The sequence below is a fragment of the Hypanus sabinus genome, chromosome 21 (genome assembly GCF_030144855.1).
Source record: "Hypanus sabinus isolate sHypSab1 chromosome 21, sHypSab1.hap1, whole genome shotgun sequence".
Taxonomy (NCBI): Eukaryota; Metazoa; Chordata; class Chondrichthyes; order Myliobatiformes; family Dasyatidae; genus Hypanus; species Hypanus sabinus.
In genome coordinates, this window is record NC_082726.1 from 45,197,996 (window position 1) to 45,218,614 (window position 20,619).

General features: G+C 40.1%; 1 protein-coding gene across 5 annotated transcripts in view; it reads right to left on the minus strand.

Moving 5' to 3' along the window:
- gbf1 (golgi brefeldin A resistant guanine nucleotide exchange factor 1) overlaps positions 1 to 20,619 on the minus strand; it is a 282,405-nt gene that overhangs the window by 14,064 nt on the left and 247,722 nt on the right. For 4 of the 5 annotated variants that reach the window (XM_059946438.1, XM_059946436.1, XM_059946435.1 and 1 more), the window contains 6 exons: positions 17,705 to 17,945; positions 16,939 to 17,141; positions 8,009 to 8,159; positions 7,437 to 7,567; positions 7,231 to 7,332; positions 1,488 to 1,601 (listed from right to left, as the gene is read on the minus strand). In XM_059946438.1, the coding sequence (XP_059802421.1) occupies positions 1,488 to 1,601; positions 7,231 to 7,332; positions 7,437 to 7,567; positions 8,009 to 8,159; positions 16,939 to 17,141; positions 17,705 to 17,945 (942 nt within the window). The remainder of the gene's footprint in view (positions 1 to 1,487; positions 1,602 to 7,230; positions 7,333 to 7,436; positions 7,568 to 8,008; positions 8,160 to 16,938; positions 17,142 to 17,704; positions 17,946 to 20,619) is intronic. The other variant, XM_059946437.1, reaches the window with a different exon arrangement.

Consider the following 20,619-nt stretch of genomic DNA (forward strand, 5'->3'; position numbering starts at 1 on the left):
AGAAAATGAATCTCTGGTTTGTATAGTGATATATATGTACTTCGATAATAAATTTACATTCAACTTTGAAATGTCCTGGGAACATAATGGACCATAGCAAGACAGCTCATAAAGGGTTATTAATTGGATTCTAATCAACCACTTGAGAGGACCATCAAAACTCCCAAGTCATTATAAACTGATCTTACATTTAAAATAACACAGAAAGAGGCCTTTCATCCCTTTGATTCCAATATCCCTCTCCTTATTTCCCTGTAGAATCACTCACACACAAAAATTAATTTCCCTTTGATTTGTTTTCCATTAGCTACCAAGGGTAATTAACTTGGCCTGTTAATCTACCATCCAGACTTTGGAATGTGGGAGGAAACCATGGCATCTATAAGAAACTCAACATGGTCACAGAGAAAACGTGCAAATCCCACATAGGTCACAGCTAAAATCTGCCTGAAGCTGTGAGACAACAGCACTAACTTGTTATCAGAATCAGGGAATCATGCATTGATAAATGTATTAGATAGGAATCAGATAAGACATGAGTGCTCAAGTCATTAGGGTCACGCTACACATTAATGAAAGCAAGACCTGTCTCCAAATTGTGCAGCAAGCCATGGTGAGTTCCAGTTAGCTGCCTTGTGACTTACAAAAAATTGCTATGACCACATCTGATGGCTATCACATTTTATCATTGTATGTAAAAGAGATAAAACTCACTGCATTTTAATTCTCAAGGGAACTTTCCCACCACAAACCTTGTACTAAGACTGACTGAATAAAGACTTCTTATACAATGGCTCCAGTCTCTGGACATCTCCACAATCCCAACTCATTCTATGTCACCAAATCAACTACCAATTTGTCAGTTAACCATGGAACTAAACAAGTAACATTTTCAATAACTTTAAGTTATTTTAAAAATAATCTAAATTCTTGAGGAGTCAATTAAGAATCCAGTCCACTAACATCAAAACGGGTATACAGACAAGAAATGTAGAAGAGTTAAAAAGGAACTTTTTTCATAATGCAAATTTTAAATCATATGAGCCTTAAATAATTAGCTTTTATCACATTATAATTTGAATCATGTGGTACCTCTACCGTAGGAAACACTCCAACTATTTCACTAAGGCACAAGCAAGCAACCCACAAGAGACAGGAAGTCAAATTGCTTGGTTTTAAAGAGGTTGAACAGGAGAGAGGTTGGCAGGAGGGGATTCCTCATTTTAAGGCTGGATCACCAATGAAAATGATAAGTATGAAATAGAACAGAAGCAGTGTGTAGATCTCAGTATTGTGGATTGGAAGAGACTGCAACAGGGCAAGAGAGAGGACCCAAGAAGATAATCATTCAGAAGGTGCTAAAAAAAAATTCTCAAATTATCTTTGAAATTGAAAAGGAATTTGATAATAACAAAGAGAATTTTGTTTTAAATGAAATGTTTTGAGGAAATTTTGCAGAAATTCTGATGCAAGATTGATTTTCCTACCAGCAAGTCACTGGATCCAGCATGCATGTATTTGTCCATGAAGTCCAAGATTGTTAACCATAGAGCAGCAAATGTTGGTAGAGATAACAATGGAGACAAGTGCTGTAGGAAAACCTTAAGTGGGCAGAAAAAGAAAAAAATTATGCTATCAATATAATAAAAAAATTATAACTGTATTAGTAAATGGATCTGAGAAAAATGACTGATCTGGTCCATTTAATGCCACCCTGAGTTTTAATCCTTTGAGAATTCCAGCCTTCTTTCCAATTAATGTCAATTCAGTCTCATCATCCATGGCACAAATTAATCCCTTACACCATTTTTCTTTTATTAGTTTTCAAAACATTTTACAAATTAAAAACCCCAAATCCCAATGAGGAACATTAAAACAGTGCAAAATTAAGCATACAATAACAATATGCTACAAAGGAAGAGAATTTAGCAAAAAAAAAGCACCTAAATTAAAGACAAGTAAGCTTAGTGTCCTCCCCAAGCCCCACAACACAAGAAAAAACAACAGCAACTCCAGACCAACCACAACACAATATAGAGAGAATAAGTCAGGACAGCCAAACTCCCAGACTGTGAATACACTCAGCAACAGAGGATAATAATGCTTTCTACCAGAAAAAAAAAAGGAGCTGAAAGCAAGGGACCAAAAAGAAAAAGAAACCCTAGTCAAGAGGAAGGTTATGAAAGTACTCGATAAAAGGTCCCCAGACCTTATGGAACTTTAGATCCGAATTGAGAACTGAATAATGAATTTTTTCGAGGTCCGAACAGGCCATGATGTCGTTAAGCCATTGAGCATGAGTGGACGGGGCAGCATCTCTCCATCTGAGGAGGATCAAGCGTCTAGCCAGGAGAGAGGCAAAGGATAATATTCGGCATTTGGTCGGACCCAGACATAAATCTGTCTCGCCCCAAAAACTGAACAGAGCAATTAAGGGGTTTGGTTCTAGGTGCTGATTCAGAATACATGATAACGTAGTGAAGACATCTTTCCAGAATTTCTCCAAGCTAGGACAGAACCTGTACATATGGATGAGAGAGGCCACGCCCCTCTTGCATTTATCACAGAGCGGACTAACGCTAGGGTAGAATCGAGATAGTTTAGATTTAGACATATGGGCTCTATGAACAATCTTAAACTGTAAAAGGCAATGGCAAGCACAAAGAGAGGTTGAGTTAACCGATTTGAGAACTGAATCCCAGTTCTCCTCAGATAAGGAGATATTTAAATCCTGCTCCCAGGCCATTTTGATTTTATCCATGGGGGCCCGTCGTAAGGCCGCTAGTTTATCTTGGATGATTGATATTAAGCCTTTACCTAGTGGATTCATGGAAAGAAATAGGTCCATAGCATTTTTCGCAGGCATTTCAGGGAAGTTAGGAATTAAAAGAGCAATAAAGTGTCGGATTTGGAGATATCTGAAAAAATGAGCATTGGGCAGATTGAACTTAACAGAGAGCTGCTGAAAAGAAGCGAAGCGATTATCAATGAAAAGATCTTCAAAATGTCTAATGCCCTTCCTATACCAAACCTGGAATGCTGAATCGTATGTAGTAGGTAAAAAAAGGTGATTATGAGCAGTAGGGCTGGAAACGGAAAACCCCTGGAAACCATAGCATTTCCTGATCTGAGCCCATAAACGCAAAGTGTGTCTAACAAGAGGATTAGCTATTGATCTGGGCAGACTACTAGAGAGAGCAGAGCCAAGAAGTGCAGAGATAGATAATTCTTTAGTGGAGCTCAGCTCCATCGCCACCCAGTTAGGGCACTCGGGTTGGCCATAGAAGAAAGACCAGAAGGTAGCACAACGTATATTAGCTGCCCAATAATATAAACGAAAGTTAGGTAAAGCCATGCCACCCTCTTTTTTAGATTTTTGGAGATGGATTTTATTAATTCTAGAGCGCTTATTCTGCCACAGATATGACAAAATAATAGAGTCCAAGGAATCAAAAAAAGATTTAGGAATAAAAATTAGGATAGATTGAAATAGGTATAAAAATTTGGGAAGAACATACATTTTAACAACATTAATACGACCGACCAAAGACTTAGATAGAGGTGACCATTGTACCAGACTCTGTTTTATAGCATATGAAAAGTTGGCAAAGTTTTCACTAAAGAGATCTTTAAACTTCCTTGTGACTGTAATTCCAAGATAAGTAAATTGATTATGGACTACTTTAAAAGGGAGATCATGAAATGTTAGTTCCTGTGTTCTTTATTAATTGGGAGAAGTTCGCTCTTATGTAAATTAAGTTTATAGCCAGAGATCTGGCTAAACTGGTCAAGAAGTGAAAACATTAGAGGTAAGGATGTAGACGGATTTGAGAGAAAGAGTAATAAGTCATCAGCATAAAGAGAAACTTTATGCTCAACACCCCCTCTCCAAATCCCAGTCAATTCAGGGCAGTTTCGAAATGCTATCGCCAGAGGTTCCATAGCCAAATCAAAGAGAAAGGGACTTAAGGGGCATCCCTGGCGGGTGCCACATTTGAAATTAAACACTTGGGATTTCTGAAAATTGGTTAAAACAGAGGCAGTAGGACACAGGTACAGCAATTGGATCCAAGAGATGAAACTTTGGCCAAGGTCAAATTTTTATAAAACTGCAAAAAGGTAGTTCCACTCTATACGATCAAATGCTTTCTCCGCATCAAGGGAAATAACACATTCAGGAATCCCAGTTGGAGGTGAGTATAAGATATTAAATAAACGCCGAATGTTAAAAAAAAGGGAAACGGTTTTTAATAAAGCCTGTTTGGTCATCAGAGATAATGGAGGGAACGACGGTTTCTAATCTATGAGCCAAAACTTTAGATAAGATCTTTACATCAACATTGAGCAGAGAGATCGGCCTACAAGGAACACTCTGTTGGGTCTTTGCCCTTTTTTAAAAGAAGAATAATAGATGCCTCACTGAAAGAGGGTGGCAATTTGCCGTAATTAAACGAGTCAGATAATACTGAAAGTAACTGAGGAGAAAGAAGAGAAGAGAAGAGAATGACTTATAAAATTCTACAGGGAACCCATCAGGTCCAGGAGATTTCCCTGAGGACAGTGCAGAAATTGCAGTAGATATTTCTTCTAATGACATAGGCGCATTGAGTTTGGCTTTGAAATCAGATGAAAGTGAGGGGATATTCAGATTCTGTAAAAATTGATCAACAGAGATATTGTCATTCAGAGATTCAGAGGAATAAAGCCCAGAATAAAAAATTTTAAATGTGTCATTAATTTCTAAATGATCCGATGTAAAGTCTCCGTTCTCCTTCTGGATCTTTGTAATATGTTGTTTGGCTTTGGAACGCCTCAGCTGATTGGCTAGGAATTTACCAGACTTATCCCCATGAATGTAAAAGCGACTCTTGCTTTCGAGAAGTTGGCGTTCGACAGGTTGAGTGGACAGAAGGTTAAATTTAATTTGGAGTTCAACACACTTCTTGTATAATTCAGGGTTCTTAGTTTGGGCATATATTTGATCCAATTCTTTAATCTGGTTAATGAGGTCTAATCGATCTGCACGGGATCTTCTGTTGAGATTTGCTGTGTAAGAGATTATTTGCCCCCTCAGATATGCTTTCATCGCATCCCAGACAATCTGGGATGGCACTTCAGGTGATGTATTAGTGTTAAAATAAAAGGTTATCTGATCCTTAATAAATTTTTAAAAATCATCATCCGATAGTAAAGTTGAATCAAACCGCCAGTGTTTATTCCTCTGAGGGAGACCAGGCAAATTCAGAGAGAGAGTAATTGGGGCATGGTCAGAGATCAGTATACTCTGATAGTCACAAGAGTGGGCAAATGGAATAAGTTGGTTATCGAGTAAGAAATAATCAATTCTAGTGAAGGTATGGTGAACATGTGAGAACCTTACACCATTATTAATCTGACATAGACTTCTTCCAGTGAGCAAAATAATTATATCTTAATTTTCATTCAATTACACAGCACATAATTTTGATATGAATCACATTCAGTTGACCCTTTAGTTAACACAAAACATACTCTGATTGGAGATGTGGGTGGGGTTAGGCATCAACACCCACCAGATTAAGATCATTTTTGAACAAAAATCACTCAAATATTTTAGGTTATTTGGTTTTCAGCAACTATGCTATTTGGTAAAAGAAAAAATAAAATTGCTGGAAAGTAGATTTCTACAAAGGTTAACCCTAATAATTATGGGGTTCCCTTCTTACTTAATTCTTAGCATGACAAAATTAAACCCATTTTGTTTTATCAGCTTGGCTTTCAGTTTAAAAATCATATTCATTACACAGATAACAAATGATTATCTGGAATAAAACCCAAAGCACTGGTGGCTCTCCAACATGATAGCATTTGGCCACTGAGTGCTGTATGAACATTGTGGATATAAACAAATACATACTGGAAGCTACATCACAGAGCAAATATAGAAGGAAAAAAATGGCTACAGTCCTTTAGCACTTTAGTGCAAGGGTTTTTAATAAGGTGTGTCAAAAACCAAATTTACAAAATTTAGTGAAAATTGTGGGAAAAAATGCCAATATTTACAAAACATTTACTAGAAAACACAATAATAGTTTCATACTTATTCTTGTCTAATGTAAACTCCTGGACGCCCCTATATCTCTCCCATACTGAGGTCAATGAACTATGTTTTTTCAGCACTAGAACATACCATTCCAAATTACTAACAAAGTTAACTTAAAATTACACATGAATTAGAATACTAAGCACCCCACAATTTAATTAGAACCATATTATAATATAAACAGAAGCATCTACAGTATACAAACAACATATACACATTTACATACAGTATCCCCATTATTTAAAAAATTGAATATTCCACCATGCATGGCAGGAAAGGCACCATAAAGTCAACCCGAGCACATGATCTTGGTTTAGGACTCAGCGGACACCACGGAACTGCCAGGAGACCACAGCATGAAACAGCAGATCGCTTAACACAATCACACACTTTAAATTAAATGCAAATAAAAAATGAAATTAAAACTAAACTTTGGTGTCTGGCTCTGAATGTATGTAGCAACATGGTGGTAAAACAATGGGTTAATTATGAGAATATACTGGGGAAGACAATGAAGTGCAACAGCAGCAGCAGAATGACAAGTGTGTGTGTGTGTGAGAGAGAGAGTGTGTGTGAGTGAGTGAGAGAGAATGTATGTGTGAGTGAGTGAGTGGGAATGCGTGTGTGTAAGGACTGCACAAGGAGTGCTCGCCATTGCAACATATTTCAGAGGAAGTAACTCACATACTAAACAATTTGATTACAGTTCAAAACTTGACCATCAATTCACTGCAAATGCCAGGCTTCAAGGTGGCGGCATCCATCTTGAAGAACATCCACCATCCATAATGACATGCCTCATTTTTGTTATTACCATGAGGAAGGGGGTACAGGAGAGTGAAAAAGTACACTCAATGTTTTAGGAACAGCTTCCTCCTCTACTCCATCAGATGTCTGAATGATTCATGAACCCATCAACACTAACTCAACTATTTGCTCTCTTTATGCACCATTTATTTTAATATATTTCTTCATGTAATATATAGCAACTTTTTAATGTATTGTACTATACTACAAATTTCATGACATACTCTACGTCAGTGATAATAATCCTGATCCTGCAAATACACAACCCGAATGTACAGTACTCATCAGAGCCCTGGAGTCTGAATGAACACCTTTCATCAACAAGAGGATAAAGAACTTACTTTGCAGAGCAAGGTTGAAGCTCTCATTCTGGTCTCCTCCATTCCTCCAATGTCAGCTGGGCTGATGTTCTCCAAAAGTTTGGTCAGTAATGGAAACAGTACCTTCACAAACAAGTTACAGGACATGACTTAGCAACCATACTGCTTCTGTTTAATCTGTTTCGAACATTTTTTTTCAATTTGACAGAGGTGAGGTTGCTCTGTACCTTGTTAAAGCAGGATTCCCATTCTAAAGCATCCAGTGTTTGCAGATCATGCACTAACAGTGCTCTCTGTAGGTAGGTAAGTGCTTGCATTCTGACTTGTCGCCTGGCATCACAACAAAGCCACGCAATGCCTACGGAGACAAGATACGGAGATGGATATGCGGCCCTTCTGAAACTCCTGCAGAGTTTTAATTCATTGTAGAATGCAGTATAATTCAAGTTATCCAGTTTAAACTATGGGTATCTCCTGTGAGAGTAACCCAGCAGTAAACACATCAAGGTGAGAGCACGTTATTCCTATAATCTAAGTTAGTAAACTGTCATGGTTCACTGTAATTTTTAACAATACTATGATGCTTTCATTTTAAACAACATGTACTGCTCAACATACAGATCATCAGTTTTCATTTCAAAATTTTAATACTGTATTGTAACAACAGAAATGGGAAAAAATACAAACAATTGCCAATTTCCTCTCACCAGGTTGATAGCAGAAGCTCCAAGAGATCATTGTTAGCAAAATACACTCGACTAATGAATCATTCCTCCGGAAGGTTGTAGCACTTGCTCACCTTGCAGCAGTGGACACCAGCAGTTTGACCACAAAGTTCTGGCATCAGCATCAATTTTTTTCCCAGCCGACTCCAGATGGCGCTGTTCTTCAGCCCATGAACTATAAATGTTGGCAGCTCGTGTGTGGAGTGTGTGCATCAAATCCAGAAGCTGAATCAAGAAACACAAGCATGTTAACAAGATATCTTGTAAGCAAACCAGATAGCAACAAAGATTTTTTTTTTAATATACAAAACAGGTGCAGAAAGCCATTCATCCCCTTAAGCCTGATCCATGATTTAATTAACTCAAGGTTTGTTTTTGATTCCATTGGTTCCATTATCATTAACACCCTTGTCCAACAAATTGCCTCCAGTACTCCCGATGCAGCCTCCTCTACATTGTTAAGAGCAGTCATAAATTGGAGGAACCACTTCAAAGAGCACCTCTGCACCATCCACCACGAGCTGTCCTTCCTGATGATGAAGCATCTTAATTTTGATTTCCATTCCAATGTATTGGTCCATGACCTCCTCTTGTGTGCCAAGCTGAGGGCATCCTCAGGGTCAAGGAGCAACACATTATATTCCACCTGGGTACCCTCCAAATTGATGACATCAGTATCAATTTCTCCTTCCGGTAAACAAATTTCCACCTCGCTCCCAACCCCCACTCTGACCTTTTACCTGTTCTCACCGTAATATTATTTACTTTCTCCTGTGGTCCATCTTGCTCTTCTATCACATTCCTTCTTTTCCAGCACTTAACTTTTCCACCCGCCTGGCTTCAACTATCACTTCCAGCTAGTCTCCTTCCCCTCCCCCCTACACCTTTTTATTCTGGCATCTTCCCCCTTCCATCTCAGTCCTGAAGAAAGCTCTCAGCCAGAAACATCAACTATCTATTCATTTCCATAGACGCTGCCTGACCTGCTGAGTCCCTCCAGCAAAAACTGTGTGTGGTCTTGTCTAACAAACACCCCTTTTGAAACCTTCAACTGATCCATAGCCTGGAGAAGGGGGAATTTAATAGGAGAGGACAGAAAACCATGGAAGAAAGGGAAGAGTGAGGAGCACCAGAGGGAAGTGATGGACAGATAAGGAGATAGGATGAATGAGAAAATTGGGAATGGGGAATGGTGAAGGAAAGGGGTGAGGCAATTACATTACAATTCTGAGAAATCAAAGTTCATGCATTAGCTTGGAGGCTACCCAGACAGAATACAAGGTGTTGCTCCTCCAATCTGAGTGTGGCCTCATCGCAGTAGTAGAGGAGGCCATACACTGACATGTCCAATTGGGAATGGGAAGTAGAATTAAAATGCGTGGTCACGGGAAGATCACCCTTTTTCTGGAGCACAGGTGCTAGGTGAAGGTCTCCTAATCTACATTAGGTTCCACCAATATACAGGAGGCCACACCGGGAGCACCAGGTACAGTAGATGACTTCAAAGGGCTCACATCTGAAGTGTCATCTCACCTGGAAGGACTGTTTAGGGCCTTGAATGTTAGTGAGGGAGGAGGTGTAGGGGCAGGTGTGGCACTTGTTCCACTTTCAAAAATAAGGACCAAGCAGGGAGATCAGTGGGGAATGGAGAAGGGAGTTGCACTGAGAGCGATCCCTGTGGAAAGCGGAAAGTGGTGGGGGGGGGGGGGGGGAGAGAATGTGCTTGGTGGTGGGATCCTGTTAGAGAAGGCGTAAGTTATGGAGAATTATGTGCTGGTGGAGTGGTAGGCAAGGACAGGAGGAACCCTGCGCCTGTTGGCAGGTGAATGGGGTGAGGGCAAATGTGTATAAAATGGAAGAGATGCATGTGAGGGCCGCATTGACGGTGGAGGAAGGAAAGTCCTCCAAAGAAAGATGCATCTCCTTAGGTCTGGAATGAAAAGCCTCATCCTGGGAGCAGATGAGGCAGAGACAGGAATTGAGAGAAGGCAGTGGCATTTTTACAAGTAACAAGGTGGGAAGAGATATAATCCAGGTAGCTGTGAGAGTTAGTGGGTTTATAAATGATATCAGTAGATAAGCTGTCTCCAGATATAGAGATCAAGAGAGGGGAGGGAGGTGTCCAAAATCGACCAAGTAAATTTAAGGGCATGGTGGAAGCTCGAGGCAAAGTTGATGAGGTCGACCAGCTAAGCATGGGTGCAGGAAGCAGCACCAATGCAGTTGTTAATGCAGTGTAGGAAAAGTTGGGGAGTGATATCTGTACAGGCTTGGAACATAGACTGTTCCATGTAGCCAATAAAAAGGCAGGAATAGCTGGGACCCATGCAAGTGCTTATGGGGTGAAAAAAAACTTTTATTCAAAGAAAGTGGGAGGAGTTGAAAAGAGAAATCATCAAGAGTAAGGATCAGTTCCACCAAATCGAGGAGACTGGTTGGATCTGGTGTCCCGAAAGAAGTGGAGACCTTTGAGGCCTTCTTAATGGGGGATAGAGGTACATAAGGACCAGACATCCACAGTCAAAATGAGACGATCAAGGCCAGGAAATGTGAAATCATTGAAAAGATCAAGAGCATGTGAAGTGTCATGGATGTAGGATGGAAATGAACCAGGAGGGATAAAACAGAGTTGAGGTATGTAGTGTTACATCCGTAGCCCCCTCCTTTGTGAGAATCGCCAGATCACTGTTGGGTTGAGTCAAACGCGGGGCCCAAGACATGAAGGGGAGATGTGCAGGATGTCATGTTTCTTCCCCCCGCCCCCCCCCCCCCCCATAGCGATGTAAAGCTACGGGACATGGCCATTGTCTCTTGGAGACAGATTTGTGGATTGAGATGCTCTGCTACGTGAATGCCCTCGGGCAAAGTGGGCTGGTTGAGGGAGAGATTGCATCACCCCCAACCTGATTGACATCTATGACCCTGCGAGTCAGAATAAAAGAGGGGCTGTAGGAACAACCCCTCAGACGCACCAGAAGAAATGTTAAGTGACCATGTAACAGCAGACGGTCATCGGAAACCAAGCCACGTGCGTTCAATTCCGTGGCTGGAATTGGTGGCTGAAAACATGGAAAACGGCTTTTTAGCTAACAACGGGGAAACCCGCTCCCCTGACTCAACGGATTGACATCGTAAAAGACTTGGGCAAGTTTAAACCGCATCACTTTTAAACCCAACAACGCTGCAGCTTGAATGAACTGATAGTGACTTATCTTTCCATCGGACAATACAGTAACCCCTAGACAACGATAGAGTTATTTCTTATCGGTCATTATTATTCCCGCGCCTAGATTAAGTATTGACGACGTATATTATCTGTATGTTTGCATTAATCATCTTTTTGTGCCCTTTATCAATAAATACTTTTAAAAATAGTACCATCAGACTTCAACAGACCTCTCTATCTTTGCTGGTAAGTGATCCAGTTACGGGAATTTCGTAACAGTAGATACAAGTTTGGTGGGGCAGGAACAAGCAGAAACAATGGGTTCACCTGGATAGGTAGATATGTGGTTCTTGGGTAGCGCAGGGTAAGTGCGGGTAAGGGAATGATGGGGTTGATGGCAGTGGATGGGAGATACCCAGAGTTAATCAGGGCGGTGATTGTGTGGGAGACAAATTCATCAATACATTTGTCACTGAGTGACCACCTGCAGTTCCATTGTTAAAAACTGGGTAAGACCATAAGACACAGGACTAGAATTAAGCCCCTGGGCCCATCAAGTCTGATGCACCATTCCATCACAGCTGATTTATTATCCCCCTCAACCCCATTCTTCTGCTTTTTCCCTGTAACCTTTGATGCCGACTAACCAAAAATCCACCAACCTATGCTTTAAATATATTCGATGGGTTGGCCTCCACCACTGTCTGTGGCAAGGAATTCCAGAGATTCACCCCTAAAGAAATTCCTATGTTCTAAATGGACATCCCTCTATTCTGAGAGCTGCACCCTCTGGTCCTAGACTCAGCCACTATAGGAAATATCCTCTGTACATCCACTCGGACTAGGCATTTCAATATTCAACAGAAGACTGAGGGGCAATTTCATTGAAATCTAAACTCCAGCGAGTACAGACTCAGGTCATCAAGTGCTCCTTTTTATTCCTGGAATCACTCTTGTGAACCTCTTCTGGATCCTCTCTAGCATAATATTTCTTTTCTTAGGCAAATGCCCAAAACTGATCACAATACTCCAAGAGTGGTCTTACCAATGCCTTATAAAGCTTCAGCATAAAATCCTTGCTTTTATATTGTAGTCCTCTCAAAATGAATGCTAACATTGCATTTGCCTTCCCTACCACCAAATGAACCTGCAAGTTAACATTCAGGGAATCATGCACAAGGACTCCCAAGTTCCTTTGCACCTCTGATTTTTGAGTTTTTTCCCCCTTTTTAGAAAATAGTCTACCCATTTTTTCCTTCAACCAAGTGCATGACCATACACTTCCCAAAACTGTACTGAATCTGCCACTTCTTTACTCATTCTCCCAATATGTCCGAGTCCTTCTGTGGACTCCCTGCTTCCTCAATACTAACTGCCCCTCAACCTATCTTTGTATTGTCTGCAAACCTGGCCCCAAAGCTATCAATTCCTTCATTAAAAAAGGCCCTCTGAAAGTCCAAGTAAATAGCATCCACTGACTCTCCTTTGACTAGCCTACCTGTTATTGTCTCAAAGAATTCCAACAATTCAGCAGCCAAGATTTTCCCTGTGCTGACTTTAGCCTATTTGTTCATCTGCCTCCAAGTTCCCCAGAACCTCATCTTTAATAATGGTCTCTAACATCTTTCCAGCCACTGAGGTCAGACTATCTGGCATATAATTTTCTTTCTAATTCCCTCCGTTCTTGAAGAGTGGAGTGACATTTGCAATCTTCCAGTCCTCTGGAAAAAATCATCACCAATGCCTCCACAATCTCTTTAGCCACCTCCTTCAGAACACTGGGATGTAGCCCATCTGGTGAAGGTGACTTACCTTCAAATCTTTCAGCTTACCCAAGCAACTTCTTAGGAATAGCAACTATAATCACTTCTGCCCCAAGACCCTCGCATATCTGGCATACTCTTAGCGTCTTCCACAGTGAAAACTGACACAAAATACTTAAGTTTATCCGCCATTTCTTTGTTCCCCCCGCCCCCCATTACTACTTCTCCAGTGTCATTTTCCAGCAGTCCAATTTCCACTCTTTTGCTCTTTATATAACTGAAAAAAACTTCTAATGTCCTTGTTGATATTATTGGCTAGTTTCTCTTATCTTTTATCTTTATCTTTTCCCTTGTGTTTTTTTTTGGTTGTTTTCTGTTGGTTTTTAAAAGCTTCCCAATCTTCTAACTGCCCACTAATTTTTGATATATTCTATGTCCCCCATTTGCTTTTATGCTTTCTTTGATCTCCCTTGTCAGCCACAGACATCTCACCCTCCCTTTAGAACACATCTTCATCTTTGGGATGTATCTATGCTTGAGTTACCCCCAAAATCTCCTGCCATTGCTGTTCTGCTGTCATCCCTGCTAGTATTCCTTTTTAATCAAGTCTGGCCACCTCCTCTCTCATGCCTCAGTTATTCCCTTTATTCCACTATAATACTAATACATATGACTTTATCTTCTCCCTCTCAACCTGCAGAGTGAAATTTGACATATTATGTTCACTACCTCCCAAATCAAATCTGGTTCATTACACAACACCTAATCCAGAATATCTGATACCCAGCTGGGCTGAACCACAAGCTGCTCTTAAAAAAAACCCATCTCACAGGCATTCTACAAGTTCTCTCTCTTGGGATTCAACATCAACCTGATTTTCCCAATCTACCTGCATATTGAAATCCCCATGACTATTGGATCATTGCCCTTATTATATGCCTTTTCTATTTCCCATTTAAGCTTATATCCCACATCCTGGCTACTGCTAGGTGCCTGTATTTAAATCCCATCAGAATCTCTTTACCCTTACAGTTTAACTCTACCCACAATAATTCTATATCTTTTGATCCTATGTCACCTCTTCAGAAGGAGTTGATTTCATTTTTTTTTTAACCAACAGAGCTACCACACCCCCTCTACCTACCTGCCTGTCCTTTCAGTGCAAGATGCATCCTTGGATGTTAAGCTATCAACTATGATCTTCTATTAGTCACAACACAGTGATGCCCACAACGTCATACCAGCCAATCTCTAACTGCGCTACAAATTCATCTACTTTATTTCATATACTGAGTGCAAATTCAGTCCTGTATTCTTCATCCTTTTCGATTTTGCTCTCATGTTACATTTCACCTTATCCTAATCCTAATGACTGTAATTTTGTCCTGTCATCTGCCCGTCCATCTTCACAGGCTCACTACACTCTGCATTGACTTGTATACCAACTGTGCCATCCTCAGCCCCATCACCCTGGTTCCCATTCCCCTGTCAACTTAATTTAAATCCTCCCCAACGGCTCCAGCAAATCTGTTTGCAAGGATATTGGTCCCCCTCAGGTTCAGGTGTAACCAGTCCTCTTTGTACAGATTATACCGTAACTTCCTCATAAGAGATCCTAATGATCCAGAAATCTGAAGCCCTTCCCCCCCATGCCACTTCCTCAGTCACTCATTCATCTGTACTATCATCCTATTGCTGCCCTAACTAGAACATGACACAAGGAGGAATTTGGAGATTCCTACCTTGGAGATGCTGTTCTTCAGCCTTTTTTCTTAATTTTCTATACTCACTACACAGGATTCCTTCCACTTTTCTACCTATGTCATTAGTGTCAATGTGCACCACGACTTCTAGCTGCTCACCCTCCCTCTTGAGGATCTTCAGCAGCCACTTTGAGACAGCCTTGACCCTAGCACCAGGAATGCAACACAGCATCATGGCTTCTTTTTCACAGACACGGAATCACTACCACTCTGCCTGAATTTACCCTTCCCTCCTGACCCCTAGAGCCGGCCACAGTGCCACTTGCCTAGCTGCTGCTGCTGTGACCTGATAGGTCATTCCCTTTCCTCCAGCAGTATCCAAAGGGGTGTACTTATTGCTGAGGTAAATGTCCACAGGGGAACCCTCCACTGACTGCTTCCTCCCCTTAGTTCTCTTGGTGGTCACCCATCTATTTACTGAAGCCTGCACTCTGGGTCTGATCAACTCAGTAAAATACTCATCTATAAAGTTTGCAGCCTCCCGGACGGACCTGAAAGCATCCAGCTCCAGTTCCATGACCTTGTCAGTCAGGAGCTGAAGTTGGTGCACTTCCTACAGACGTAGTCATCATTAGGTACCCTGAAATCCCACGTCTCACAGGAGCATTCCACTGTCTGAACTACCATCTTGACTGCACTTGATATGCTTCTAACTTCTCAGACTTAGGTTCTAGACTACACCTGTTCTCGCCAAAACCTGACCACTCTAACACAGTCCACTCACACAACAGACGCTCCGCTCAAACCCAGGTTCGTTTTATTGGCCCTTGCTAATTAACTGTAGTTACTGTTAACCCAAGCAATCTCCTGCTTCACAGACCAAATTCCGATAGACCCCGTTGTTTTCAAAAACTAGCACATAAAGTCCACAAGGAACTGTCTCCAACCCACTCCGCAACCTCCTGCTAGCGGACAGGTCCCAACAGGTCCCACTCACTTACTAAAACAAACATATACATTTCACAGTCACCCCAACTATTCTGGGGTGCAATATTTACAAATTATACAGCTTTAAAGAGGGAATTGTAATGTTTCTGAGGGGGAGTTGGGGCAAGAACTAGAAAGCATCATTGCAACACATTTATCCAGCATCACACTGTTGAACTGTGCAAACCCACATGCAGGATTTGAGGGGAATTTTCTGAGATCAATTTTTTGTGTGCACTGTTCCAGAGAAATAGCAATGTCTATTAACCTTATGCAGTTATTTAAGATAAATATACCAAGTGCAATTACCAAAGACCTAATGCTGTATGAATTTCTGTATAACAAGATCTAAAGTTAAAATTTAATTTCACATCACTCAGATCAGTATCAAAATCATTGAAACTAGAAATTATCAGTTAGGGGCCGAGACAAGAGAAAAAAAAAATCAAGATGAGATTAAAACTTACGATCTCTAAGCCATTGTCAGCAAGGAAAAAGTTATAGACTACAGGAAGGAATAGATGGCCTGGTCAGCTGGCAAGAAAAATGGCAAATGGAATTTAATCCAGGGAAATGCAAGATAATGCATTTGAGGAGGTTCAGCAAGCTAAGGGAACACATAAACAAATAGGATTTGTGTGATGTGGGGAAACAAAGAGATTTTGGAGTATACATCCACAAATTCTTAAAATGGTGGCACAGGTCAATACGCTAAACACATATGAGATACTTCCCTTTATTGACCATGGAACAAAACAAAGAACAGAAAGGTTATGATGGAATTATTTAAAAAAAACATGATTGTACTGCAAAGGAATGCTGAAAAGACAAATATTTTGCTAACAGGAAATGTTGGATAAGCTAGAGTTGCTTATTTTGAAACAAAGGAGGCTGAGTGGAGACAAATTGAATGGTACAACGGTGAGGTATTCAAATAAACAAGGAAATACTTCACTTAGCACAGGGGTTAGAAATCACGGTGCTTAAATTGTACTATTAAAAGCTTAATAAAAATAATTATCCAATCATCAAAAACAAAATTATGACTTTAAAAGTCTCAAATAACAGTCGGAAAAAGTTATCTAAGGAGGGTAAAAGACGTTAACAGTATTCTTGCACAAACATTGTCTGTGACATTTCCCAAACAGTGTGCTTGCTAATTTAAGTCAGACCACAATATAGTACATCTTGATCCAAGGTGGGAAGGGAGGTAAGTTAAATTCACTGGGTTACCCATGGTCAACTTAAACAAGCAGCAGAAATTTTAAAAAACTAAGGGAAAGAAGTAGAAATCAGATTACAAGTTCAACTAGGTGACAGAACATTCTATTGAGAACAGGTAGTATGAGGCAAGAACAGGAATGGGAAAGGCCTGCTATACTTACATCCTGACTAACCTGTAATGACACAGTGTGATAACTTGCAGGTACACTGTCATCCTCATCATCATCGCTATGTGACTTTGATGGCCGATGGTTAAAGGTCTTCGACCGTTTCATGGAACTCTCCTTTTCCTTTTGCTTCTTCTTAAGTCGATTTGATTTGTCAAGCTTATATGTTTTCGATTTCCTTTCATGTGTTTTGTACCCTGCATCAAGCCCCAAATTACAAAATCACCAACTATGAAATCAACAAATCAATGTTCAAGGAAAAACATTCCAAAAGAAATGACTGATAAGGCTTGAGGATGGCTGTACCATTGTTTTAACCACATGCACGCTAGTGTAAAACAACTTTTAGTTCTGTAAAAGTATACGTGGCAGTTTGCTAAACAATCCTATGCCTTTGTCCAGCATACATAAAAAACTCACTCTGCCGCTTCTCTTACCATTTCAAAAATATGCAGAAAACAACTTGCAATAATTTACTGAGATCACAACTGCCTATTAGTCATTATTTAATTATATTATATCATTAAAAACATATGGAATCTCAGTTTGTTGCATCTGGCTCATAACCAATGTTTTGCGTGACTATGCCTTGGATTGATTTGGGATGGACACAAGAGGTCTAAGTTATTATTGCTGGACTGTGACATACAGTAAAATATATTTATGAAACATTAATTTAATATTAGTCACAATTTGCTGAATAATGAAAAATTCAGATTTCTGATGTGGAACAGGGGAAAACAAACACTCCATAACGTACCACCATTGAGATTTGCTTCTACAAAGATGCGAATAGTTTTTACACAAAGTTCAAAGTTTTCTGGTGTCACATGTGCAGCATCTCTCACAATAAACGATAGCGACTCCACACACTTGATAAGTGACTTAGTATCATGTGAGCCCATATCCTGCCCCAAGGTTAAGCTGTATTGATTGACAAGAGGAGAGCATCCCGGCTTTGGGCCAGAAGTTCTGTTGGTATCCAAGTCATCTCTCCCCACCTGCCGAAAATACCATCAACATTATGAGGAACAAGGTTTTGAAAAGTTTTAAAATATCAAGCTTGAAAAAAAATACCGAAGAATTCTCATATTATTGCTTCTTTTAGCTACGTGGCACAAAGTATTTCATTCATTTTCAAATACGTGACTTGCATGACATAGCACAAAGTGTCCCAAGATTACAGGTGTCATCTTGTTAAAATAAACTTCAAATTATTACGTGATTATTTCAATGGAGTTCAACAAAAGAAAAAGAACACCACCAGTAAGGTAATTTGCTTAGCATTGAAAATGTAATTCAAGGAATGAAAGTACTAATGGAAGCAATGTTGTTAACTCTATCTCGCTTCCTCAGGTCTTTCTGATAATGCTTCTGTTAAAGATTAAAGATCTTTAAGTTTAGCTTTATTTGTCACATGTACATTGAAACATACAGTAAAATGTTTCATTTGTATTAACAACACAGTACAAGGATGCGCAGGGGGCAGCCCACAGGTGTTGCCATGCTTCCAGAACCCACAAACTACCAACTCTAATGTCTTCTAACATGGGAGGGAACTGGATCACTCAAAGGAAACCCACACAGTAACAAAGAAAATGTACAACTTTGTTACAGACAGCATTGAAAATCAAACCCCAAGCACTGTTTGCTTATGTTATAAAGTGTTGCATTAACTGCTATGCTACTGGGGCCACCAGCTACTGGACACAGACCCGCTGTTGAAAGGGGTGTAACTGCTCAGCACTGAGATGCAGGGCTCAGTGCTGCATGCTGGCTGGCACAGTGAGTGCAGCCTCTCCTGGGAACACCATTTGTTTACTGACCAACTGAATCATAGATTCTTCCTCATCACCTCTTGTTAGATGTATAGGAGGATAAAGTGTCCCCTTTTTGTTTGGTTGCACTGATCTCCCCAGCCTGGATATTTCTCAGTGGTAACAAGCTCAACCATGGTTCCTGGCCATTGTGCTTATTATCATACAGAAATCTTGAGCTGTGAAGTCAAACAGAGGGTAGAAAGAGAAAATGGCAGCTTCTACTGCACCCAGTGAAAGATTCCAGGCAATCTGTCAACGAGGAACTACTACTTTCAGTGCCCAGTGATGCCCTGCAGCAAGGATGCAGCCCCAAGCCCCGTAACTGCAATGAGGGGACTTGTCATTCAGCTGACCCGCCCAACAGAAGACCCCACAGGCAGATTATTTACATTGAACTGAGAGCCAATTCACTACTACAGCACAGCAGGAATTCACATCAACTTGATGGCACAGCACTACGCAGTCCACATTAATGTCTTTTTCAAATTCTTGGGGTACATAAATTTACTTTGAACTTTGAAAAGGTCTGCGAGTATTTGGACTGAAAGACAGCACTATAATAAATCAGCTTTCTACTATGGTGGGGGTGAGCAGAACAAGTGTATGATTTTGTTAGGCTTGTGACAAAAGTAAAAACTTGAGGAAAATTGAACTTTCAAAAATCATTTCTAACCACCAACCCAAACACCTCAGGGACTGATGTTTTATAATAATGACCTAAATATCTGATCCTTATAGAATGTGCAATTTTATACATGTTGATGTAAGAAAGACAGTCTTGTCTCAAATGAGAAGTTTTGGGAAGGGGTATGCATGGATATTCATATGGAACAAAATGCTTCCAGAAAATGAATTCAAATGCAGTTCACATTGATGGAACAAAATCCCTCTCACAGTAAGGTGAAGCATCACCAAAATCCCCTCAATCAGACTTTGTGCACAAACTCACATTGGAGAACCTGTGCCCGAATCTCAATCAGATGCCAGATGAGAAAAGTGGAGTTTTCTAAAGTTGTAGAAAACTGCTAAACTTGTACAAATCATGTGCTTTCTTTCCGTTATATAACTGAAACTGAAAGGTACAAGCTGAAGCTAATTGGTCACAAGTTTCAAGAAAAAAAAGAGATTTTGTTTTAAATATGATTGTTACAATTTGGAAAATAGAAAACATTCAATAATAACTTAGAAAATTAAAATGCATATACATTCAGTAGCCACTTTATTAGGTGCACCTGCTTGTTAATGCAAATATTTAATCAGCCAATCATGCAGACATGGTCAAGAGGTTTAGTTGAGAGCAAACATCAGAATGCAGAAGAAATGTGATCTAACTGACTTTGACCATGGAATGATTGTTGGTGCCAGGTGGGTGGTATTTCAGAAACTACTGACCTCCAGGGATTTTCATGCACAACAGTCTCTAGAGTGTACAGAGAATGGTGCAAAAAATAACTAAAGAACATGCAGTGAGCAGCACTTTTCTGGGTGAAAATGCTTTGTTAATCAGAGAGGTCAGAGGAGAATGGCTAGACTGGTTCAAGCTGACAGGAAGGCGACAGTAACTCAAATTACCATGCTTTAAAACAGTGGTGTTCAGAAGAACATCACTGAACGCACAACACGTCAAACATTGAAGTGGAAGGGCTACAGCAGCAAAATACCGCAAACATACATTCAGTGGGACTTAATTAAGTACAGGAGATACCTAATGAAGAGGCCATTGAGTGTATGCTTGAAGAGGAAAAATATAAGATAGTGAAAACATAGCTGAAACTAGATTGAGTCATTGTTTTAAAATAAATAGCACAGGCACAATCACTCAGAAACTTTTTTTATGTAACTGTATCATAGACAA